This window comes from Polypterus senegalus, chromosome 4 (assembly GCF_016835505.1).
Source record: "Polypterus senegalus isolate Bchr_013 chromosome 4, ASM1683550v1, whole genome shotgun sequence".
NCBI classification, from domain to species: domain Eukaryota; kingdom Metazoa; phylum Chordata; class Cladistia; order Polypteriformes; family Polypteridae; genus Polypterus; species Polypterus senegalus.
The window spans coordinates 14,884,752-14,910,516 of record NC_053157.1 but is presented as its reverse complement, the minus strand read 5'-3'; the positions used below and the strand labels follow the sequence as shown (position 1 = coordinate 14,910,516).

The following is a 25,765-nucleotide window of genomic DNA, read 5'->3' as shown; positions in this document are numbered from 1 at the left end:
TTGCATTTCGAAACGTCAGCTGTCTCATCCTTTTTTTTTTTTGGGTTGATATTTAAAATGTAAAAATCAATAGCTGTGTATCTGCTTGCACTCCCACCTTTTTCCACCCAGAACCATATCAACAGAACATCAGGTCAGCAGGTTGTACAGAACAAAGTTCTTTCTTGAAAAGAATAAAAAAAAAGAATAAAAAACAAACATTTAATAATTGACAGAGGTTTTGTTAGCACACTGAGGAGCAAAGTGTCTAAAGCGCTGGTCTTCTCTGAAGAGGGTTCAAATTGAGGAGCTCGCAGGACCCCTCGACACATTCAGCTCTCAGGCTGACAGCAGCTGGAAGGATGGCGCGCTTGTATCTTCTCTGCTGCCTGGTCGCTCTCTTTTCATCTGCACTGGTAAGGAACACTCAGTTTGTATATTTTTAAAGTAAAGGCTCTGCGACATATTTATATATTGTATATGTTTATTTTAATTCAGTATATCGACAGGAGAGCGGCAAGTGAATTCTCTGTTCTGTTTGAACTACACTGACTAGCACAGACATTGCAAGGCTCGTACAGAGAGAGATAACAGATAAAGACAGCTAACAAGTAATAAATCATCTTACAGACTGTGGGATGTTACTGGGCAACTTACAAAAGTCCACAACTGATCAAATGGCTCAAGCTATGCAGTGTTTTAGGTGAACTTAAAGAAAATCATTTGCTCTATAATGGTAATACAGTATATACAAGTTGTCCACCCACCTTGGCTAACTCCATACATTCCATCCATCCATCCATTTTCCAACCCGCTGAATCCGAAAACAGGGTCACGGGGGTCTGCTGGAGCCAATCCCAGCCAACAAAGGGCACAAGGCGGAAAGCAATCCTGGGCAGGGTGCCAACCTCCATACATTCCCTTTCACGTAATTTTCCAACCCTCTTAATCCATACCAAGGTCTCTTGAAGGGGTCTGGGGGTCCCAATTAGCATAAGGGTGTAAGACAGAAATAAAGTCTGGGCAGGGCACCAGTCCACACCAGGGAGAACACACACACCAAACAAGCACTAGGGCCAATTTAGGATAGCCACGTCTCCAAACCTGCATGTCTCTGGACAGTGAAACGAAACCCGCACAGACATGGGGAGAACATGCAAACTCCATGCAGGGAGGACCCTGGTCTCCTTAATGTGAGGCAGCTGTGTCTACCACTGTGCCACCCTACAGTCCCTGTGTTAGGTCAATTAGTGTATCAACTTTATTTCCATAAGTCAGTCAGTCATTTTCTAACCCACTTGGTCCCGAATTGGGTCACAGAGGGTGCTGGAGCCTATCAAAGCTGGAATAGGGTGCAAGGCAAGAACAAAGAGAGTGGTGGCTCTGAGACTAAGAATCTGCGTTGGTATCCCGAAGGTTGCCAGTTTGAATCCCCATTGGTGCCAAAAGAGATCCTACTCTGCTGGGCCCTTAACCTTCAATTGCTCCAGGAGGTGCTGTACGATGGCTGACCCTGCGCTCTGACCCCAAGGGCTATGCGAAAACTAATAAATTTCTAATACAAGAAATTGTATAGGGCGAAATAAAGAACAAAAAAAAAAAAAAAACTCTGCATAGGGTGCCAGTCCTTCACAGGGCAAACACACGCGCACACACATATACACTAAACGCAGATTGGAGCCTCGATAATTCACGCGTTTGGACAGTGGGAGGAACCCCACACAGATATGGGAAGAATATGCCAACTCCACATAGAGGGGTCCGGAGATGCAAAGACTGGTCTCCTCAATCTATGACCTTCACTCCTGGCACGCCAAAGCAATTCTCCATAGTCTCGTCTCTCACTGGAAAGACTTTGAGGTTGTGTATTGCTTGGATAGTCGTATTGCATTACTTACATACATTAGTGATGAAGTGCAAATTAGAAATCATGGGTAAATGTTTAAGGATAATTATTGAACTTCAGTTTCATTGAATTTTGACATTATATTAATCTTGTCACTTTATTTCAGTTACCTAAATGAAATGTATATGTTTAAGGAGCTACCTTGGTAATTCTGTAACTAAACTGCCACCATCATCGCAAGCTATCTGCTAAGCTAGTGGTTTAAATAAAAAGCTACAGAACATAACACCAGTTTAAAGAGTTTCAGATGGTATTATGACACAAACATTTAAAAGCAAATAAATAAAAAATTCTGGTTTTTGAAAAGGCAAATGAGGCAATGAAGTCCCAAAGAAACATTGGGCTGCCAACCGGGCCACCCTGTTTACTGCAAGTGTCCAAAACTCTGAAAACTAAAAGGAGCGCGAAGTGGCGGCACAGGAAGGGGATGTATCAGGTGATTTCTTAGCCTGTTCGGCTTTTCTAAAATTTCAGCTCTTTCAAGTGAGCCCAAGTCAGGGGGCTTCGTCATGCGGGACTGCGATCCTTCGACTGAGACGCGAGAGGCAGGGTTTCGATTGAAGTGGGAGGGGCTAATGCACCCTCATTGGGCAGTGCAGGGGAAAGAGGCGGTGCTTATACCCCAGGAGGGTACTGCATACCTTATTTGAGCCTAGAAGGTGATTCTCAGATGCCCATACTTGACAATATCCAAATCTTCCAGATTTCTTTCTCCAGGTTTCTCTGTACAGCTCTGGCAGTGACGATTCCACTAAAGCAGGGGTGTCAAACTCCAGGGCCTGGAGGGCCGCGGTGGCTGCAGGTTTTCATTCTCACCCTTTTCCTAATCAGTGGCCAGTTTTCACTCCTTTTTCCCTTCATTTTCATAGCCCTGTTTTTAAGGATTCAGTCCTCTGAATTGATTCTTTTTCTTCATTAAATGGCAGCCAAACAGAAATGAGATGTGCAACAAGCCAACAGATGACCAGCTAACTGGGGTTTCAAACTCCAACCAATTTCACTCCAATCACTTTCTTAATGAGAAGCCAATTCTTGCTGTTAATTACACTCGTTACTTAATTCCATGGCTTACTGCGGCTCTCATTCTGCTACAGCAGACATTCACCAAGCTGTTGATTTTCTGTTTCTGATTATTGACATGAGAGATCAACCTTCCCGAGACCCTCACCTTTCTTTATGCTGGTCACCTGTTTGCTCGTTTTGTGTCTCTTTATTGTTTGGCTGCTAATTAAGGGAATAGAAAGAACTAAGGGGGCTGAGTCAAGTTAATCAAAACTAAGGCTAAACAAGTTCATTAGCAGCAAAAACAATGTCACTAATTAAGAAGGTGGTTAGAATGAAAACCTGCAGCCATTGTTTGAGTTTGACACCCCTGCACTAAAGTAAAGGGGCTAGTGGGGCGCAGAAAGGCTTGAGCCGGCCCCCTGTGTACACGTGACGGGGCAGTCTTGTGTGGTTATATGGATTTGGATGCCAGTGTACGACAGGACACACTCACATATACACACCAGGGCACCCTTGTGTTGTTGTTTATCGACTTAGCAACATGTATCTGGACTACTGGAGGAAAACCCTACATGAACATGGACAGGGAATTTCAATGTCAACGTCATCTCTGTTCTCGTTATACCATTTAGTTCAATGGAATAAAGGTGTAACTTGTTCCACTGGTACAGAAAAGATCAAAAAAAAGAAAAGATAAAAAGAAACAACCAACAAGCACCAATGCTTTACAAAAATCTTACCTGTTGATGTCAACGGCTAGTAACCACAGGACCTCAGATGAAATGGGAAACCTCGTTAACTTCTTTTATACAGGAACGAAATAACAAGCGCAAGATGGCACCAAATAGAACAGGAATCGATAAAGCCGTCGGCTATTAGAACGTTCCCTATTAAGGTTTGACAGGCTTGTCGCCAGACTTTCTTCCCATATGTGGGTTGTCTTCCAAGTGTACTCTCTTTTTATACCTCCTGGACTGGAAGGGGCGGGGGGAAGGGGCTGGGCGGGGGGTTAGTTGCCCTAACTGGGTGGCTTCTCTGGGCTGTGGGCAGAAAAGCAGTCAAGGTAGTTAGCCATCATGCCCTCCCTGGTTTACCCGGGGTGGTAGTGCTTACTTGTGATGAACCGGTGGAGGAGACCCTCTGACACGCATGAGTGACGCTGTTTATTCACCGACAGTGTTTTCTTCTTTCTAGCTAACAGAACTGTACTTTTTACTTGTAGTCAGATACAGCATTTTCTGAGACGGGTGCAACAGGAAGAGGACCTCGGCCCGTTGAAGCCGGTCAACAAGGAGAGTGTAAAAGTCAGAAAGAATGGCCCTTTTGCTCGGATGAGGACTGGGTGAGTAAACACACTTTCATGTTAGGTAGTCATTAGGGACAGCCACCACACTCCATCAGAATTACAGCTTCTGCAATTTAGCTTCCTCTTATCATGAATGCATTTTACTGGTGTCTTAATGTTGTGGCGAACGCCCTCTTCTACGTGGTGGTGTGCTGGCGAGGCAGCATAAAGAAGAGAGACGCCTCACGCCTGGACAAACTGGTGAGGAAGGCAGGCTCTGTTGTAGGCATGGAGCTGGGCAGTTTAACACCCGTGGTAGAGCGATGGGCACTGAGCAGACTCCTGTCAATCATGGAGAATCCACTGCATCCACTGAACAGGATCATCTCCAGACAGAGGAGCAGCTTCAGAGACAGACTGCTGTCACCGTCCTGCTCCACTGACAGACTGAGGAGATCCCATACTTTGCGACTCTTCAATTCCACCTGGGGGTTAAACGTTAACATTATACAAAGTTATTGTCTGTCTGTTAAACCTTCATTGTTATCACTCTTTAATTTAATAGTTTTTTTTATCAATATGTTGCTGCTGGAGTATGTGAATTTCCCCTTGGGATTAATAAAGTATCTATCATCTATCTATCTATCATATAGTGCGTATCACATCTATCTATCTATCTATCTATCTATCTATCTATCTATCATAAAGTGCGTATCACATCTATCTATCTATCTATCATATAGTGCGTATCACATCTATCTATCTATCTATCATAAAGTGCGTATCACATCTATCTATCTATCTATCATAAAGTGCGTATCACATCTATCTATTTATCTATCTATCTATCATAAGTTATCTATCTATCTATCTATCTATCATAAAGTGCGTATCATATCTATCTATCTATCTATCTATCTATCATATACAGTAGTGCGTATCTAATGAGTCCCACAAAAATAACTCTGAAGCTCTTAAAGTCTACTGAATGTTTAAAACTGAACCTTTTCAGAATGACAGTGGATTTAAAAAATATTCTTTGTTCACATTTTGCTACACTGCAGCCTTGTTACTAAAATCATTTAAATTCATTTTTCCCCTCATCCAGCAACACTCAATACCCCAGAATGACAAAACAGAAACAGGATTTTAGACGTTTTTGCATATTTATTAAAATTACGAACAGAAATCTCACCTTGGCGAAAGCGTTCAGAGAACTTTACTCAGTAGTTAGTTGAAGCCTCTTTTGCAGCAATTCCAGTCTGGAGTCCTCGTGGGTCTGAGGCAACAAGCTTGATACATCTGGATATGAGGATTTGTCTGCCATTCCTCTCTGCAGATCCTTTCTGCTCTGCGAGGTTGGACGGGCCACAATAATCTAAGCAAGTCAGAGGTAGTCAATGGGAGATTTGAAAATTTTGTAACTGTGTACAGCGCGATCTGTTCAAGATATCTTAACATAAAATTTCCTTGAAGAATAAGATTTGAGTTTTTTCATGTGGACAGACAGATGGACAGACATGGCTTTTGCAATAGGCACTTTGTTCATTATATATGAACACACCTTAAAAAAAATGAAATTGATGTACCAGTTACTGGCCGCTCTTCTGTACACCATTGGCTCTGTCAGCCAGAACACTACAGGGCTGAGCACAACTGTGCTGGAAAGTCATTTGCGGTCCATGACTTTGACATGCTTAGCAATTTTCAGTTTTGTAAATTAACATAAACGGTCGACAAGATCAGCAATTCCAGCTGGCAAGTACGACACGCTACGACTACAGTAAAAGCCATGTAATGTGACATCAGCTTATCATTAATGAGTCGTATCCAGTTTAACTGTTCTGACCAACTGCTTCTTATTATCAGAAAAAAAAATAAAACAGAGCAATGCCGCAGTATACACATTGAACAGAAATAATACATTTAAAATTAATACATATACATAGTCAAAGAATTCTTCATATTGGTTTTTGCATGTTCTTTTTAATGTTCTTTTTATTTCTAAACAGGGTCCCAAATGTCCTTCTGGTTGTAGAATAGAAGGGTTGATGAATGAAGCAGACAGAGACCTGCAAAAAAAAATTGACAACATCCGGAAAATTTTGGAGGACAACCGGAACAGATACAAAAACACCAGGCAGACAACAGAGAATGTTTATGGGCTGATAAGAGAGAAACTTATCTTAGACACAGGCAAGTCAAATACATTTTTTATTTTGCTGGTAAACCCACTTTAGAAACAAATTGGTTGTTGACCTGCTTTCTGGGATGTTTTCCCATGATTACTTTCTTCTAACTGTGACCCTCAAAAGCCAAACCAGTGTCAAAAGATGATAAGATAGATGACATTCTTCCTTATATTTTAGCTTTTCAAAAAGATGATTTTTTAAGACATAGATAAAATTCCAGAAAAATCATAAACTTAGTAAAGAGGAAATGCAACCCACAAGGATTTTCAAGTAGACATTAAAGAGTTTTATCAAAAAAGACAAATTACACAAATACAGAGATAGATAGGAAAGACATCATTAAAAACAAATGTGAAATGCACAAATAACAGATAGATAGATCTGAAATGCACTATAAAGTAGAAGAAAAAATCATCTCATGTTTTTATGCACAATGAAGATAAAAAACGCCAACAGTGACCAATTTAATACAATGGCAGACAAAGTGAAAAGCATTCATGGGAATAAAAAAATCTCATGTTACTAGTGTTACATAATCCACATCTCAGTTACATGCTTAAAACATGCAAAATACATACATGCACTTTCTGCTAAAATGTTATTAAACAGATAAATCCAGAAAATTCATGAACTTCATAAAGAGGGAATGCAAGTCACGTGGGTTTGAAAAGTTGACATTAAAAAGTGATGTCAAAAAAGACAAATTATACAGATACAGAGATAGATAGGAAAGGCACTATATCATTAAAAACTGATGTAGATAGATAGATAGATAGATAGATAGATAGATAGATAGATAGATAGATAGATAGATAGATATGTGAAAGGCACTATATGATAGATAGATAGATAGATAGATAGATAGATAGATAGATAGATGTGAAAGGCACTATATGATAGATAGATAGATAGATAGATAGATAGATAGATAGATAGATAGATGTGAAAGGCACTATATGATAGATAGATAGATAGATGATAGATAGATAGATAGATAGATAGATAGATAGATAGATAGATGTGAAAGGCACTATAGATAGATAGATAGATAGATAGATAGATAGAAAGGCACCATATGATAGATAGATAGATAGATAATATGTAAAGGTGCTATATGATAGATAGATAGATAGATAGATAGATAGATAGATAGATAGATAGATAGATAGATATGTAAAAGGTGCTATATGATAGATAGATAGATTCAATATTCTATAGCAAAAATGTGGAAATTTCCTAGGGGTTGAATACTTTGCATCGTAGCTAATGCTGTGGTGGTGTCATGTGCTGCACATTGTCCTTTACATTTCATTTTCATTTGTTACATGTATGGAGGAATTCCTAGCCGCTGGATTGCCTGGCAATGAAATTCAACTTCACATTCCTTTCAAACTCAAATTCCCATGAGAAATCTTCCTCCATTCTCATTTTACTCACATGTTTTACTTTCAGGTTGACGTTGACATCAAGATCCGTGCTTGCAAGGGGGTCCTGTGCAAAGTATTATTATAAATTCCAGGCTCAAAAAACATTTTATTAAGGCAAATACATTTTCACAAGTTTTTCAACCACCACAATAATCTTTTTTTTTTTTTTATTTCCTCCTCCACTGCTCCCCAGGCAAGTATTGTCCTCCTCCTTCTTTGTCTGGGTGAGATGGAGCGACTTCTTTTATGACAGACCCATCCATATTTCTGGGGCCACAACATTGCACTCAGGAAGCACTTTCAGGTATGGTGGAACCTCCTTAAAGCGGAGAAGCCCTCTCATGGTAACTCCCCTGGAGGCACCCAAACAACCCAGCAGGGCTGTCCATCATGGGCTGTCACTCCCAGACAGCCCTGCAGATGTGTGCACAGGTGTCCAGCAGAGAGATGGTGCTGTGCTACCTGCCTCAGAAGCAAACGGCCTCTGTTCTTTCATTATGTTATCTCAACTGGGAAAAGGAATGCCAACCACCCCGGCCAGGATATCCACCCACCGACATACTCGGTGCATTATGAGGGCCTCCATGCCATGCAGCTTGTGATCCATTCCAGCTAGAATGCCATCCCACCCATGCCTTCCATCACAATGTGCTGCATAAGGTCCATTTGTGCAACGTCCTAACGCATATACATCTGTGGTCCCATAAGGTTACAATAGGGTTCAGATATCCTGATCAGAGAATGGGTCATAGTGGACACAAACGGACTTAGGGAATGCAACAGCTTCCCGCGTGCATATCTCATGTCTCTTGTATGAAAAGTGATTGTGCGTCCAATACTGTGCTGTACTTTCTATCGTTTCTTTAATGTAAACTTTCCCAACTTACAAATAAAAGGTTTACCATATAACAGTGTATGCTTTGACAGCTCCACCCAATGTTGCGTATTGTGAATTTCCGGAGTGTTGTAACGTTATCTCTTTGTATTTAGTCAAAACAGATACACTACAGTATCCTATATAGCTTTGCTGAGTGATGTCACATAACGTCCTATTTCATAGAATATATATTGTGGACATTGATATATAAATGTACTGTGGTACCTCTGGTCACGACCGTAATTCGTTCCAAAACTCTGGACGTAAACCGATTGCGACCCGAATGCAATTTCCCCATAAGATTGTATGTAAATACAATTAATCCGTTCCAGACCGTACAAACTGTATGTAAATATATATATATTTTTAAGTACAAAAATAGTTAATTATACCATAGAATACACAGTTTAATAGTAAACTAAATGTAAAATCACTGCATAACACTGAGAAACCCTCGAACAACAGAGAAAACTAACACTGTAAGAGTTCGCACCAGACCTTTACAAACCGCTCACCGTAAACACTTATTTTAATGAGTTTTAAGCACAGGGGAAAAAAAATTAAATGCCACTTCTCTTGTGAAACTTTTCAAACCATCCTCTACTGGCTTTAAATGCCTCACCTTTGCCACTCGACGAAGGATTTTTTTTTTCAGCAAATCAACATGAATCTTCCTGGCTTTGTCGCATACGATCGCCTCGCTTACGCTACCCCCTGCAAGGTGCTTCTCGTTCAGCCACACTAGCGACTGTTTTTCCACCTCTTCCAGCACTTGAGGCCTCTGCTTGGTTAACATTGTAACGCCCTTTCCAGAATCAGCTGTTTTATCAGGCCCTGTATACGCAAACCAAAGAAAATGGGAAACGGAGAATGGGAGATCATTGGCGTTTACGAACGCGCGTAGGGAAACTGACCGCCGGGGTTTTTGTTCGCCACCAGAGCGTGAGATCGTGAACAGATGCAAAATGTTGGCAAACTTTTTGGTCGTAACCCGATTTGTACGTGTTTGGAAACGTTCGTGACCAGAGGTTCTACTGTATGTATTCATTTTGGTCTCGCCTCACACCATCCCTTTAGAATATGTTGTGGCCTCCTCTTGGTCATTTCAAGATGTCTGGGCTTCTTTATCTTCTATTCTGAGTGAATTTCAATGATCAAGTCTTCTTCCTGATGGTTCAGCAAAGCATTGTTTTACAAATGAAGTTACATGTGAAGGTTTACCTCTCCATTCACGTCCAGTCACATCTGATATTTGACACAATGGTATGCTTTTTCATGGAACGCTTGAACTGTATGTTGCCTGACGATCAGGTTCCTTGTAATATTTGAATTTTTTTATTACAAAAAGGTTAACATCTGACGTGTCTCACCTGATGTCTTTTAGTCTCTGCAGATCCTATCCACTTGCTTTTTTTATATTCTATTATGCGATGCTTTGCATAGACCAGATTTATCCTCATAGTTGGCTATTTTTAATGTACAAAGGTTTAATTTTTTATTTCCAATTGTAACCCATCACTTTTAACATTTGAAGACCACACTTTCTAAAGTTCTAACCTGCTTCATCTGGGGAACTCTTGGAGCTTTCTGAAAAACACATTTCAATCATTTTTCCTTCTATTTTACTAGCACATTAATTCACTTTTGAACTGGTTTGTTACTGATTAACACTCCACCCTTTTCCAATTTCAAGTTCTTACTTTATTGAGTTCCATTTTTTGTCAACATTGTCTCTAGAATAAGTGAAAGTGGGAATTTTGAACAATTAGCACTACTTAACTTTCCTGTATGCCACTATATTATTTACCATAGCCAGGGTCAGAAGATACTGCATACAAGGGTAACAATATGGCAGACAACACAAAAGACATTTGTAAAGTTACACACAAGCAAAGTTAACAGAAACTTCTAAAATAATTATAGTGTCCTGATGAATCTTTTTGAAAATGGGCCTTTTCTGTCAGTGTTGAAAATGTACAATGTATGTGAGAATAAATTTGAACCTGAACTTGTAAAATGAAATTCAGAGCATCTGCTATCTCTGTTCAGAGAATTTATTCTTTTATTTTTTTGCTGGAAGACATATTTAAGGCATTACTTGTCAAACATAGTAAATCTTTATTTTTTAGTCATTCATCTATGATTTTGTTTTAACAAAACTTGCCAGTGACTCTTTATACTTCCCTTTTCACTACAATGTAGGAAATGATGACAAGTATGGTAAACTGGCCGATGATCTACGTCGGAGAATCGTTGATCTGAGGGTGAAAATCCTCAACAACCTCGAAAGGCTGGCAACTTTGAAGAACAGCATCAGGCAGCAGGTTAATGAAATGAACGCACTGGAGGTAAGAGAGACAATCCAAGTAAAGTTCAACATGCAGGTGTTACAGTGTGTTTTGATTTATAACTGCCATCCATTCATCTGTTTTCATGCCCAGTGATCCAAAAGTGACTTAACACAAGAGTATAACCATCGGCATTATCACTAATGAAGTTCAAAGATCAACATATTCTAATCCTTCAGAAATACACATATGAAGTGTTAAAAGAATACTCCACACAACGATGACATTTTTTAAAATGCAACTTTTTCTATGTAGTTTTTAGTGATGGCTGAGAAAAAAAAAATCTCATGTTTTTATGCACAATGAAGATAAAAAACGCCAACAGTGACCAATTTAATACAATGGCAGACAAAGTGAAAAGCATTCATGGGAATAAAAAAATCTCATGTTACTAGTGTTACATAATCCACATCTCAGTTACATGCTTAAAACATGCAAAATACATACATGCACTTTCTGCTAAAATGTTATTAAACAGATAAATCCAGAAAATTTATGAACTTCATAAAGAGGGAATGCAAGTCACGTGGGTTTGAAAAGTTGACATTAAAAAGTGATGTCAAAAAAGACAAATTATACAGATACAGAGATAGATAGGAAAGGCACTATATCATTAAAAACAGATGTGAAATACTAGATAGATAGATAGATAGATAGATAGATAGATAGATAGATAGATAGATAGATAGATAGATAGATAGATAGATAGATAGATAGATAGATAGATAGATAGATAGATAGATAGGAAAGGCACTATATAATGATAGATAGATAGATAGATAGATAGATAGATAGATAGATAGATAGATAGATAGATAGATAGATAGATAGATAAAGGTACTATACACTGAAAAAAAAGGTGATGATTCACACTTAATATTTTCAATCTGAACCAATATAATTCTTTTTAGCTCATTGATCCCATAATTTTTAAGTTGAGGCAAATCATTTAGAGTGATTGGGTGCAATTCACTTATTTTATACTAAACCTATTTTTTAAGTTGTTCTTCTTTTTGGCAGTTGGAAAGCCATCACGCTGGAAAGTTCTACTGAAAGAATATAGAAACGGCCCCTCAAACACAGCACACGAACAAACTAAAATATTAAGTTAACTGAAATAGGATTTCTAAATTTATTCCCTCCACCATAACTTACTTCGGTACAAATTTTTTTTTTACTTTGATTGAGATATGAAACCAAATATTTCAAGCTACAACACTAAATGACTAATCTTAAGTTGCTTGAAAGAGAACATTTATGTTGAACGAACAACATCAATGTTATACTTTTTTCAGTGTATAATGGATAGATAGACAGACAGAGGGATGGCACGGTGGTGCAGTGGGTAGTGCTGCTGGCTCGCAGTGAGGAGACCCGGGTTCGCTTCCATAGTGCTCCCTGAGTGTAGCTTGCATGTTCTCCCCTTGTCTGTGTAAGTTTCCTCCCACAGTCCAAAGACATTCACGTTAGGTGTATTGGCATTTCTAAATTGTCCCTAGTGTGTATTTGTGTGTCCTGCGTGGGCTGGCGTCCTGCCTGGGGTTTGTTTCCTGCCTTTTGCTCCAGCAGACCCTATGGCCCTGTGTTAGCATACAGTATAGCAGGTTGGATGATAGATAGATAGATAGATAGATAGATAGATAGATAGATAGATAGATAGATAGATAGATAGATAGATAGATAGATAGATAGATAGATAGATAGATAGATAGATAGATAGATAGATAGAGTGAAAGGCACTATATAATAAATAGATAGATAGATAGATAGATAGAGTGAAAGGCACTATATAATAAATAGATAGATAGATAGATAGATAGATAGATAGATAGATAGATAGATAGATAGATAGATAGATAGATAGATAGATAGATAGATAGATAGATAGATATGAAAGGAACTATATAATAGATAGATAGATTCAATATTCTATAGCAAAAATGTAGCAATTTCCTAGGGGGTGAATACTTTGCATCGTAGCTAATGCTGTGGTGGTGTCATGTGCCGCACAATGTCCTTTAAATTTCATTTTCATTTGTTACATGTATGGAGGAATTCCTAGCCACTGCATTGTCTGTCAATGAAATTCAACTTCACAATCCATTCAAACTCAAATTCCCATGAGAAATCTTCCTCCATTCTCATTTTATTCACATGTTTTGCTTTCAGGTTGACATTGACATCAAGATCCGTGCTTGCAAGGGGTCCTGTGCAAATGCTGCTTCCTATAATGTAGATAGGGAAAGTTATGTGAACCTGGACAAACAACTGACTCAGCTAGACACCCTCATTGTTCAGAGAACAGAGAGCTCAAGCGGCATGCGGACATTAAAAATGAGGCGTGTTGATAAGGAGGTGACTGTGCCTGAACATTACAAATTAAGACTATCAAAAGATGAAGAAGGAAGTGACATAAAGGACATTGTGCAATACCAGATGTCCTTAGAACGACTGGAGTCTGATACAAAGCTAGGATCTACTGATAAGTTCTCCGGCCCAGGGCTCTCAGGTACAGGCATGGAGGTGTCAGGTAGTGGCAAAGTTGATACCAAAGAAACTCTTTTAACTGATGGTTCATCCCAAGGTTCAAGTTCAACTACCCACACACAGACAATTACATGCAAAAAAACAATTAGAAGGAAAATTACCATGACAGATCAAGGCCCAGTTGAAACCATAGAGGTTGTGGGAGAAGGTACCACTGACCCACAATGTGCCAAACTGCAAACCGATGACTCCTTGTTTTCCTCCAAAACAGAAGGCATCGGCAGCAGTGGTAGCACTACTATAAGAGTTTCTGGCAGTGCAGGCGGCCTTGAAGGAATGACAGAGATGTTCCCCGATTTGACCACATTTTTATCTAAACAGTCAGGGGGTGGCAGTATAACTGTCAAAAAAGAAGTTACCAGTGGTGGAAGTGTTTCATCTGGCAGTAGAGGACAAGTTGATCCACCCAAATTCACAGTTGTGCAGACTGGCAGAGGGGATGGTGACTTTATAAATCTTGGGGACACAGACGACTTTAGTGAATTCACCCCAGGAGTTTTTCCTGGAGCAGCTCAGGCTCAAGCTGGAGGAGGAGGAGGATCATCTTCATATTATACTAAAACGGTAGTTAGTAGTGGATCCAGTAAGGGAGATTATAAGTCAAGGACGGCCCTTTTCAGTGAAGATTTTCAACACGATGAAGATGAAGATGATATGCCAGACATAAAAGCCCGCAGTTTGAAGAAGGACCCTGTGAAACTGATGGATGGCTATGTGGGCACAGGTAAGGAAAAATGTTCTATTTTCCTATGGTCCTAAATGTTTCTCTAAGAATGAGCTTATAGTTAATTTACTGGCTTCTTTTGTCTAAACTATCACACATTTAGAAGCTACTATTCCCAGTCCGCCACTGTGAACCTTTACCAAGAATCCATCTTCACCAGTCGTTTCTATTTTGCATACACCTCTCAGTCGTGATTCTAAGCGACCATTTACTTTCTCCTTCCAGGATTTTTTGCGCCTGCCTTTGAGCCAGCTTCCACTAACTTTGAACTTCTTGACCCGCATGTCTTCATTCTTCCTTTGCTCTTGTCTAAACCAATGTAAATAACCTTTCCTCATTTCTTCTGACACATCTTCCACATCAAACAGACTGCAAACTTCATGATTTGTTCTGACACACCACCCATACTTCTCAGCCTGCTCATCTTCATCCGCTGCAGAGCCGTGACTTCCTCACCTTTCATGGGTGAGATGTGACTCCTCCATTATGGCTCTTCCATTTCCATGAAGTCTGGAAGATAGCAAACTTGGCAGCAAAACCAAAACCAAATGCAAAACCACTGCCTTTTGGTTCGAGACTTTTGAGTCAAATGCTACGCCCGGCACTGATAATGCTGGCGTTTGGCAGGAAGGACATCCGCACAGAATCATGCCTGCTTTAGTCTAAACTGACTTACAAATGCAGGGACTGCCCAAATCATAAGCCATGGGTACTGTATTAAGTAAAGACTGTGTGATTTTGGTACAATTTTAAGTTTGATTTGTAGTTGCATCCTGATTTTTCTGAGTCAGCCCGAATTTTAGCTTCATCAGCTGTTGTTTCACGTGCAGCATATGAGGGGCTGCGACGCCCAAATCCACCTTACTTTTTGGCAGTCGTACAATCAGAAGAATTTCTGTCATGTCAGAAATTTCAGTTAGCCGTCTTGCAGTATGAGCAACCTCACAAGCTGATTTTCTGACGTCGCCATCAAATTTCCCAAAAATTCATTGTACAGCAAAACAGCGAATGTGTGCAGAATTATGATAATAACAATAGACATGGCGCAGACAGAATGTACTGCATAGACAGAGGGCATATGGAGGCCAGGGTACCAGAGCTCTGGTAATGAAACTCATGTCTTTATGAAATGCCATGGACATTTGGATTAACTTTTTAGTTTACGACACGGACACTGTACACTGGGTGATACTGAAGTCAGGCTCATGTTCACCTTTATGATTTCAAACAGCTAACTATCATACAGCGATCAACTGCCTTCTTCAAGCCATCTAACTAGTGATCAATCATATACAGTAATCCCTCCTCGATCACGGGGGTTGCGTTCCAGACCCCCCCGCGATAGGTGAAAATCTGCGAAGTAGAAACCATATGTTTGTATGGTTATTTTTATATATTTTAAGCCCTTATAAACTCTCCCACACTGTTAACATTATTAGAGCCCTCTAGACATGAAAGAACACCCTTTAGTCAAACGTTTAAACTGTGCTCCATGACAAGACAGAGATGACAGTTCTTTCTCACAATTAAAAGAATGCAAACATATCTTCTCTTCAAAGGAGTGCACACGTCAGGAGCAGAGAATGTCAAAGAGAGAGAGAAAAGCAAACAATCAAAAAATCAATACGTGCTTTTAAGTATGCCGAAGCACCGCGATAAGGCGCCATTTTGTAGAGGAGCGTCCGTATCCTCTGTGCAAACAGCCCCTCTGCTCACACCCACTCCGTCAGGCAGAGAATGTCAGAGAGAAGCAAACAATCAAGCACCGTGCGGGTAGCATATCGTATATCATTGAGGAGTTTTAGTTAATATGTAATACATGCTCTGATTGGGTAGCTTCTAAGCCATCCGCCAATAGCGTCCCTTGTATGAAATCAACTGGGCAAACAAACTGAGGAAGCGTGTACCATAAATTAAAAGACCCATTGTCCGCAGAAATCCACGAACCAGCGAAAAATCCGTGATATATATTTAGATATGCTTACATTTAAAATCCGGATAGAGTGAAGCCGCGAAAGTCGAAGCGCGATATAGCGAGGGATCACTGTACAACTAAATGGCCAATGTCTCACAATGGCCAAGGGTCCTTACAAAATATTTACTGAAAGAACACGAAATATACATTCACAACAGTTCTCTCATTAAAATAACGAAGCCGTATTCTCCTCAGTTATCCCAAACAGCCCTTTGTCCAGTTGTGTCATTTTCTTTTCTTTCTATTTTCAGAACACAACACTGCAAAACTAAGCAATGCTGCTCTTTTCTGTTGACATCTTGAGAAGCCTGTGGCCATATTATGTTTTTGATTGGGTAAAGATTAATTGCAAAATGTCAAGGAGTAAAACTGTCCATTGAGGCCATGTACATGTGGAACATTGCATTTAAATAGCTAATCTGTAGGTGCTGTGATTTTATACACTGCCATTCCTAGAGCAGCAGCAACAATAACTGGAAAATTGGCAATGAATACTACTGATCTCAAACCAGAATACAGAAAACAGTCACAAATGATGACAAAATGAAACTATCTACATTAATAAAAGAATAAGTGTCTGTATATATATGTGTGTGTGTGTGTGTGTGGGCGGCACGGTGGCGCAGTGGGTAGCGCAGCTGCCTCGCAGTAAAGAGACCCGGGTTCGCTCCCCGGGTCCTCCCTGTGTGGAGTTTGCATGTTCTCCCCGTGTTTGCGTGGGTTTCCACCGGGTACTCCAAAGACATGCAGGTTAGGTGTATAGGTGATTCTAAATTGTCCCTAGTGTGTGTGTGTGTGTGCGCGCGCCCTGCGGTGGGCTGGCACCCTTCCCGGGGTCTGTTTCCTGCCTTGCGCCCTGTGTTGGCTGGGATTGGCTCCAGCAGACCCCCATGATCCTATAGTTAGGATATAGCGGGTTGGATAATGAATGGATGGATATTTGTGTGTCCATCTGGTGGCTATGTTTCTATTATATGCCATTTGGTATGGGATTCGTAAAAGCAATGCTAATGTTTGTAATGAGCCATCTGTTAGAATGAACAATGCAATGCATTTTATTACTACATGCATTACAAAATATATTTGCACCGCAAACATTAACACTGAGATCTGCATTAATTAAGAAACAATTCAAGTCCGGTTTTTCCTATTTACAGACCCACCTGGGACCCCCAAATAAATTTATGATTATTACTTCTCTGGTGTCTAATACAGACAATCAAAGATGATAATTATAATTATTTTTGCATAGGACTCTTTGATGAGGGCAGGTGCAGAGTGTTGTGAACAATGGCATGCATTTTATTACTACATGCATTACAAAATGCATTTCAACAGATGGTGCACTGCAAACATTAACACTGAGGTCTGCATTAATTACAAAACCTTTCAAGTCCAATTTCCTATTTATAGACCCACCTGGCACCTTCATTTAAAAAACGGTGGCACAGTGGGTAGCGCTGCTGCCTCGCAGTTAGGAGACCCGGGTTCGCTTCCCGGGTCCTCCCTATGTGGAGTTTGCATGTTCTCCCCGTGTCTCCCACAGTCCAAAGACATGCAGGTTAGGTGGACTGGCGATTCTAAATTGGTGCTTGGTGTGTTTGTGTGTGTCCTGCGGTGGGTTGGCACCCTGTCCGGGATTGGTTCCTGCTTTGTGCCCTGTGTTGGCTGGGATTGGCTCCAGCAGACCCCCCGTGACCCTGTGTTCGGATTCAGCGGGTTCGAAAATGGATGGATGGAACTTATTTTTGTACAAGGCTCAGGTGCAGAGTGCTGTCAACAGTTCTCAATTAAAATACAAGTACCGATTATAATAATTACTAAATACAGAATTAGTACACATAAACATATAGATTTATTGAAACACACAGAGAACAAGGGTAGAAACTGTTTAAACATAAATGGAAACCAACAATATCTATCCATTAATTAACTGATGAACTATAGCTAGTTGACAATGAAACATATGAAAATTGTAAAAGAACTAGCTGTCTACCCTCTCCTGGGTATTCTGTATATCTATTACATAGCACCTTACCAATCTATCCATCTATCTGTTCACCTTCTGTACATTGAAACAAATGGCACAAAGGATGTGAATGGCTTGGATTCAAAATATTCATTACGAGAGCAGTTTAAATACTTTACGAAAAGTTTTGATTACGTGACGCATTTTGTTAAACATAAAAAAAAAAAAAAACAATCAGATCTTTATCACATATCAGTGAAAAAATGTAAGTTGAGCTGCAGTGTGAATTGCGGAAGAAATAAATTGGAAATATATTAAAGAAAGAAATGTTGTCCTCAGCTAGGACGTCTTTTAGTATTTAAATAATTAATCATCAACCTGAAGAACTAGGCAGGAGGAAGCTTGTTCATTATGTCTTTAATTTCTCTTCATAAAGAGGGAGCACCCTGTTACAATTGTCTGCTAAGGGAATGGGCAGAGGTGCCACAGAATGGTCACAGAGCAAAGTTACACTTAACAATGCTAAATTAATGCTTACAAACCATCTGACATTGACTCTGATTGGTTGATTACCTCACACATCCAAATAACATACCCAAATAAAAGCCTAATTCTACTATATCTTTGTCCTTTTTAGTATCTCGAGTTCAGCTCTTATCCTTTTATGAAACTGTGTACATGACAACAATCAAATCTTATAGTAGCTAACATCAGCTAGTTTCTTCAACCACCACCTAGCTGTCTCTTCATGTATTTCTAAGACAAATGCTACATACTGTATTTCTTTTTAAATGTACACTGCACACAAAAACACCTCATGTACAAACTATGTTATACGTAAACAACTACTGTATATATTACTCTTTCACTGAATATTGCCTTTTTTGGTTTGTTTTACGCAGTGCTTTAGAACAATAGTGCGGTTACTCTCAACAAAACAACACCATTCATGAAAAGGAATAATAATCAACCATCCATCCATTATCCAACCCACTATATCCTAACTACAGGGTCACGTCAATCCCAACCAACACTGGGCACAAGGCAGGAAACAAACCCTGGGCAGGTCACCAGCCCACCGCAGGGTATAATAATCAAAAACAGCAATTTAACAATTCAACAGATTAAATAGAGCAAAACAGGACACTTCAAAGTGGATGATAACTATTAAACCTAAAAACAACTGCAGTGAAAATGTACTGAAAAAAACCTGAACAAAGCACACCCAGACCCATAATATGAAATCTACAACTGGGTTTGCATCCCAGGTCCTCCCTGTGTCTGCACGGGTTTCCTTCATGCAGGGAGGACACAAACCCTGATCTCCTTAGTGCAAGGCGGCAGCAGCGTGTTCCACTGAACCATCTTGCTGCCCTACATTTCTTGTGTTTGGGCAATTAGTGTTGTCAGTGTTCCCATAAGCCACTCAGTCGTTTTTTAACCAGATTATTGCCGTACAGGGACGTAGAGGGTGCTGGAGCCTATCCCAGATGGCACAGGGTGCAAGGCAGGAACATACTCTTAACGGGTTGCCGATCCATCACATTGGACTGGAATAAGCAATTCAGAAAATGACATGTATTGGTACTACGTTGTATTAAGATTAATACTACTTACTTTTGATTTTATTTCTCCTCGTTGGAATCGTCCTAGATTTCTATAATCTCATTAGAAATCTTCATATTCTTGAGTCTTTCAGAATATCTTTTGGTATACTACTCCATCCTGAAGATTTCTTATCAATTCTGTTTTGGCTTCCAGGTTGTACAAGGTTATGTTTTATTACTCCTTGCTTGGCGTGGAGTCTATCTTTTGTAGCTTCTGCTTTTAAGTTATTTTTGCTCATTGTGTTCCGGGCACATCCAACCGGGAGAAAGCCCCGGGGAAGACCCAGGACACGCTGGAGGGACTATGTCTCCCGGCTGGCCTGGGAATGCCTTGGGATTCTCCCGGAAGAGCTAGAAGTGGCCGGGGAGAGGGAAGTCTGGGCCTCTCTGCTCAAGCTGCTGCCCACCGCGACCCGACCTCGGATAAGCGGAAGAGGATGGATGGATGGTTTTAATACAGTTTATTTGAGAAAACATTCTCACTACACAAGCTGAACAGTGAGGTGGAACAGTTTCCCATAAAATTTAACAGTAATTTTCTTTTTTTTTTTTCCTTCGTCCACGCTTCACTCATTGTTGTCAATAAGGGATGCGAACTGCAGTGGTTCAAATTTACTGCTGCATTAGAACATAGGAGCGCACGTATACCAAATACTGCAATCAAAGTAAAGTGAGTGGGTGAGTGAGACGCTCTGTTGGAAGGAATGTGCCTCAGTCAACCAAACGGTGGCCGGGATTTCCTTTCCCCGCCCCCGTTGCCCTCCAGCCAATCACGTAGTGAACTTGCAGAGCGGGAGAGTCAAGTGTAAAGCCTAGTTTACACGTGATGCATTTTCGTTGGACTCGAGGGCCGCAAAGAGAAAATGACGTCAGATTTGGAGACACACCCCTGGTTGTTTTCGCTATCGCGCCGCACTTGAACATGTTTCTAAGGACGCGTCGGCCGTGTATTCAAGATGATGAATTTCAAAGAACTGCTGAATACAACGATAAAAAAAAAGTACTGAATGTGGTGCGACAGTTCATCAAAATGCAAGTTGGACATGCAAAAACATTTGAAATACATCTGCTCATCATTAAGAGAATTTTCACGAGAATTTTACAATCACCCTTCCTTCGCCGCTTTTCGTCAATTGATCTGACACTCCACCTCCTCTTTTTCATCCATCCATTATCCAACCCGTCATATCCTAACTACAGGGTCACGGGGGTCTGCTGGAGCCAATCCCAGCCAACACAGGGCGCAAGGCAGGAAACTAACCCCGGGCAAGGCGCCAACCCACCGCAGCCTTCTCTTTTTCGTCTTCTTAAAATCAGTAAGAGCAGGCACGAGTCATCTTCCATCAGTAGAGTCACACGTCTTCTGCTATACGACATTGACCAAACACTGTCACTGATAAGGAGAAAATCAACGCTCCGATCGACTGGACAGCCAACAAATACATGAGTTTTGGTCGCTCGCTGTGCGGTGCTCGTGCAGGCTTCACGCGGCAAGTATAAACCAGGGCTTTAGGAAGCGCTTCTCCATCTCAGTCCTGGGGGCCTAAACTGGCTTCACGTTTTAATTCCGTCCATTTTCTTAATCATTGAGTCACTTTACCTGTAAATGATCTCGTGTAGTTAATTTTCTGGGTTCACAAAAAGCATAGCAGTGTGATATTTACGTTTATAAGACATTCAGAAATAGTTGCATTTTTGCTATAGCTTTAAATACTTCACACTCTGCTGCTGTTTTCGTATCAATCTGTCCCTTTTTGTCAGAAGTTGGCTTCATTAATTATAAGATGACCACCTTTTTCGGATAACTGTCCCCACTCAGAATCATGTCCCCGGTTTCAGCTGGTTCACTTTTTTGAATGTATCTCATCACCACGATAATTTGAACTGGGCACGCGTGCACGGTGTTTTGACGGAGGTTATGCTTTACCGTCCACATCCTGCAACTTTGGCGAGAAATCACGTGATAAGCTTTCGCTTTGTACTCTGTAGTGTTTAGTGTCCCTGCTCGTGATCTGTAGAATCTACGCTCCTCTAGCCCCTCCCTCCCATGTCCCCGGATTGGCCCAAAAAATTCTGGTCACCTTTTTAATTATATCCTGATGATGAGAACAAAGCGGACATCCGGGCAAGCAACACTAAATGCCAACAGACTGCAACTGCTTCAACATCAGGTCCACTACTGCACTCATTGGTATATAATGGATTAAATAAATCAGAATGCCTGGTAAAGCAGGATGAAAATCATCACTGGGATCAAAATCTTAAAAACACTAAACACTGGGTTATCCCCATGTAACATACATACATTTTTGGTACTTTCTATTACTAATTTTCCAAATTTCCTGTCATTTTACATGGACCCCAAATCACAGAAAATGCAACAATTGCTTGCTTGATTAGACTAGGAGTCCAATGAAAAACAGCAGTTGGTTGGAATTAAAATCTGCAGCCACAGGGGGTCCCGCAGGATGGAGTTTGAGAACCACTGCGGGGGGAAGAAAGGAGACGTTGCTGCCGGCCAATGAGGTGGCCATCACTCCAATGCACGTCTTGCCGCCAAGAGTGTGTGATCTACAGACTGCGAACACGGCCAGTGCCTGTATGATACCTGAGTCAATGTCAATATATATACTGCTCAAAAGAATTAAAGGAACACTTTTTAATCAGAGTATAGCATAAAAACAATGAAAATTATGGGATATTAATCTAGTCAGTTAAGTAGCAGAGGGGTTGTTAATCAATTTCAGCTGCTTTGGTGTTAATGAAATTAACAACAGATGCACTAGAGGGGCAACAATGAGATGACCCCCAAAACAGGAATGGTTTAACAGGTGGAGGCCACTGACATTTTTCCCTCCTCATCTTTTCTGACTGTTTCTTCACTAGTTTTGCATTTGGCTACAGTCAGTGTCACTACTGGTAGCATGAGGCGATACCTGGACCCTACAGAGGTTGCACAGGTAGTCCAACTTCTCCAGGATGGCACATCAATACGTGTCATTGCCAGAAGGTTTGCTGTGTCTCCCTGCACAGTCTCAAAGGCATGGAGGAGATTCTAGGAGACAAGCAGTTACTCTAGGAGAGCTGGAGAGGGCCATAGAAGGTCCATAACCCATCAGCAGGACCAGTATCTGCTTCTTTGGGCAAGGAGGAACAGGATGAGCACTGCCAGAGCCCTACAAAATGACCTCCAGCAGGCCACTGGTGTGAATGTCTCTGACCAAACAACCAGAAAGACTTCATGAGGGTGACCCAAGGGCCCCATGTCCTCTAATGGGCCCTGAGCTCACTGCCCAGCAGCATGCAGCTCGATTGGCATTCGCCATAGAATACCAGAATTGGCAGATGCACCACTGGTGCCCTGTGCTTTTTACAGATGAGAGCAGGTTCAACCTGAGCACGTGACAGAAGTGAAAGGGTCTGGAGAAGCCATGGAGAACATTATGCTGCCTGTAACATCATTCAGCATGAGCAGTTTGGTGGTGGGTTAATGATTGTCTGGGGAGGCATATCCATGGAGGGTCACACAGACCGCTACAGGCTTGACAAAGGCACCTTGGCTGCCATTAGGTATCAGGATGAAATCCTTGGACCCATTGTCAGACCCTATGCTGGTACAGTGGCTCCTGGTGCACGACAATTCCTGGCCTCATGTGGTGAGAGTATGCAGGCAGTTCCTGGAGGATGAAGGAATTGATACCATTGACTGGCCACCACACTTTCCTGACCTAAATCCAATAGAACACCTCTGGGACATTATGTTTTGGTCCATCCAATGCCACCAGGTTGCACCTCAGACTGTCCAGGAGCTCAGTGATGCCCTGGTCCAGATCTGGGAGGAGATCCCCACAACACCATCTGTCATCTCATTAGAAGCATGCACCGATGTTGTCAGGCATGTATACAAGAACACAGGGGCCATACAAAGTGCTGCGTACAATTTGGAGTTGCTGCAATTAAATTTTGGCAAAATGGACTAGCCTGCCACATAGTTTTTTCACTCTGATTTTTGGGGCGTCTTTGAATTCAGGGCTCTGTAGGTTGATCATTTTCATTTCCATCAAACGATGTGGCATCCTTTCGTTCCTAACACATTACCCAGTCTATATCAGTATAGATATCCAGGAGGATTTCTTTTTCCCATTGAGATCTGATGTGTTTTCAAAGTGTTCCTTTAATTTTTTTGAGCAGTTTTATATTCAGTATATTGTAATGCATAGGGACACATAGATTTCATTCATTAACATGAAAAACCTAGACACACAGACAGAGATTGAAAAACCCAGATCTGGGTTTAAAACCCCGGCACTGACAACCCTGGGTGTAACTGGTTTGCTGGTTGTTATTCTGTTTTGCTTTGTGATGGTAATAGACACTTCATGAATTGTTAAAACTAGATGTACAGTTTCCCGACACTCGGCACAGCTTTTCATCCAGAATAAATTTTCATTTTCTTTGAGCATTTTGTAACTTTACATCTGCCTTTGCTTTTCAGACTGTGAAGATATCCAGAAGAAACACTCATCGGGTCAGAAAAGCGGCCTTTTCAAGATTAAACCAGAAGGCACAGAAGAGGTGGTGACTGTCTATTGCGACCAAGATACCGTATTGGGAGGGTGGCTCCTGGTTCAGCAGAGGATGGACGGCTCAGTGGAGTTTAACAGAACCTGGGAAGAGTACAAGCAAGGGTTTGGCAGCGTGGATCAGAAAGGAGATGGGGAGGTTTGGCTGGGAAATAAATACCTCCACCTTCTAACCCAGAAAGAGAGCATTTTGAGGATTGAGCTGGAGGACTGGTCTGGAAATGATGCTTACGCAGAGTACCTGGTGCACGTAGGTCCCGAATCAGATGGCTACAGCCTGAAAGTGTCAAAGTATGAAGGCGATGCCGGTGATGCGCTGATCCAAGGGCAGCCAGACTACAGGCAGTTCACGTCTCACATGGGCATGAAATTTAGCACCTATGACAGGGACAATGACAAATGGGAAGAGAGCTGCGCAGCGATGTACGGAGGAGGCTGGTGGTACAATAACTGCCAAGCGGCCAATCTGAACGGCGTCTACTATCAGGGAGGCCACTATGACGTTGGGAACAATGCTCCAAATGAGATCGAGAATGGAGTTGTCTGGTTACCCTTTAAACCCGCCGACTACTCACTTAAAGTGGTCAAAATGAAGATTAGACCAGTAGACACCCAGTAGGGATCAGAATAAAGGATAGAGTACAGTCAGAGAAATGGCACTGGGAGCAAGTCATGTAATGTGATGCCACTTGAGGTCATTAAAGCTTCTTTAAGATGCACACTGTTTTGTTTCGTTGCTTTATTTTAATGTGAAACGCGGCCATCGGAACGGAAGGAAGTAAGAAACACGCACACAATCCACGACTTCTTCAGCTGAACAAATGTTTAGTATATATTTCAAAACACAATTTACAGCTATAATTAGAAATTCAGGAATACATAAACATATCCAAGCACTTTTTTATATTTTGAATGCATAATATTTGATGACTAAATGAACTTATGAGTGTATGAAAATGGATGGATGGCTAATGTATATGTTTACAATAAGGGGTACTGTGTATAATACTGAGTGGTCAGATTGTAACATATAAAACACGTCAAAGAAAAAAAAAGGATATTTATTTTAATATTTTTTATAATTCATTGAAAACATTCCAGCATACAATTTGTTATTGTTACATTTGCAACAAGTGTCGGCTTTGACTTTAGGGGCAACCTTCACACTTTATTCATATGTTAACACTGACTGGCCACATTTTTCATTAATAAATTCTAATTAAATATAACTTGAGGTTCACTTTAAAGCCAAACCTGACACAGTCTTAGCAATTCGGCATTTGAAGATGTCATGAAGTTACTGCTTTTCAGTCAATGAAATGAATTCCTCTTAAAACAATC

The 25,765-nt window shown here is 40.9% G+C and overlaps 1 protein-coding gene across 1 annotated transcript; it reads left to right on the top strand.

Annotated features, from left to right (window-relative positions):
• Positions 1-257: 257 nt before the first annotated feature.
• fga (fibrinogen alpha chain) lies at positions 258-25,143 on the top strand. Its single transcript, XM_039750284.1, has 6 exons — positions 258-395; positions 4,113-4,232; positions 6,188-6,371; positions 10,874-11,019; positions 13,189-14,290; positions 24,337-25,143. Exons 1-6 carry the CDS (start codon positions 342-344, stop codon positions 25,041-25,043), a joined length of 2,313 nt encoding a protein of 770 aa, XP_039606218.1. The 5' UTR covers positions 258-341; the 3' UTR covers positions 25,044-25,143.
• The last annotated feature ends 622 nt before the right edge of the window (positions 25,144-25,765 follow it).

Coding starts and splice junctions, on each gene's coding strand:
- fga (XM_039750284.1), top strand. CDS start 342: ATGGCGCGCTTGTATCTTCTCTGCTGCCTGGTCGCTCTCTTTTCATCT. Junction 396..4,112: donor CTCTCTTTTCATCTGCACTG/GTAAGGAACACT, acceptor TTTTACTTGTAG/TCAGATACAGCATTTTCTGA. Junction 11,020..13,188: donor ATGAAATGAACGCACTGGAG/GTAAGAGAGACA, acceptor TTTTGCTTTCAG/GTTGACATTGACATCAAGAT.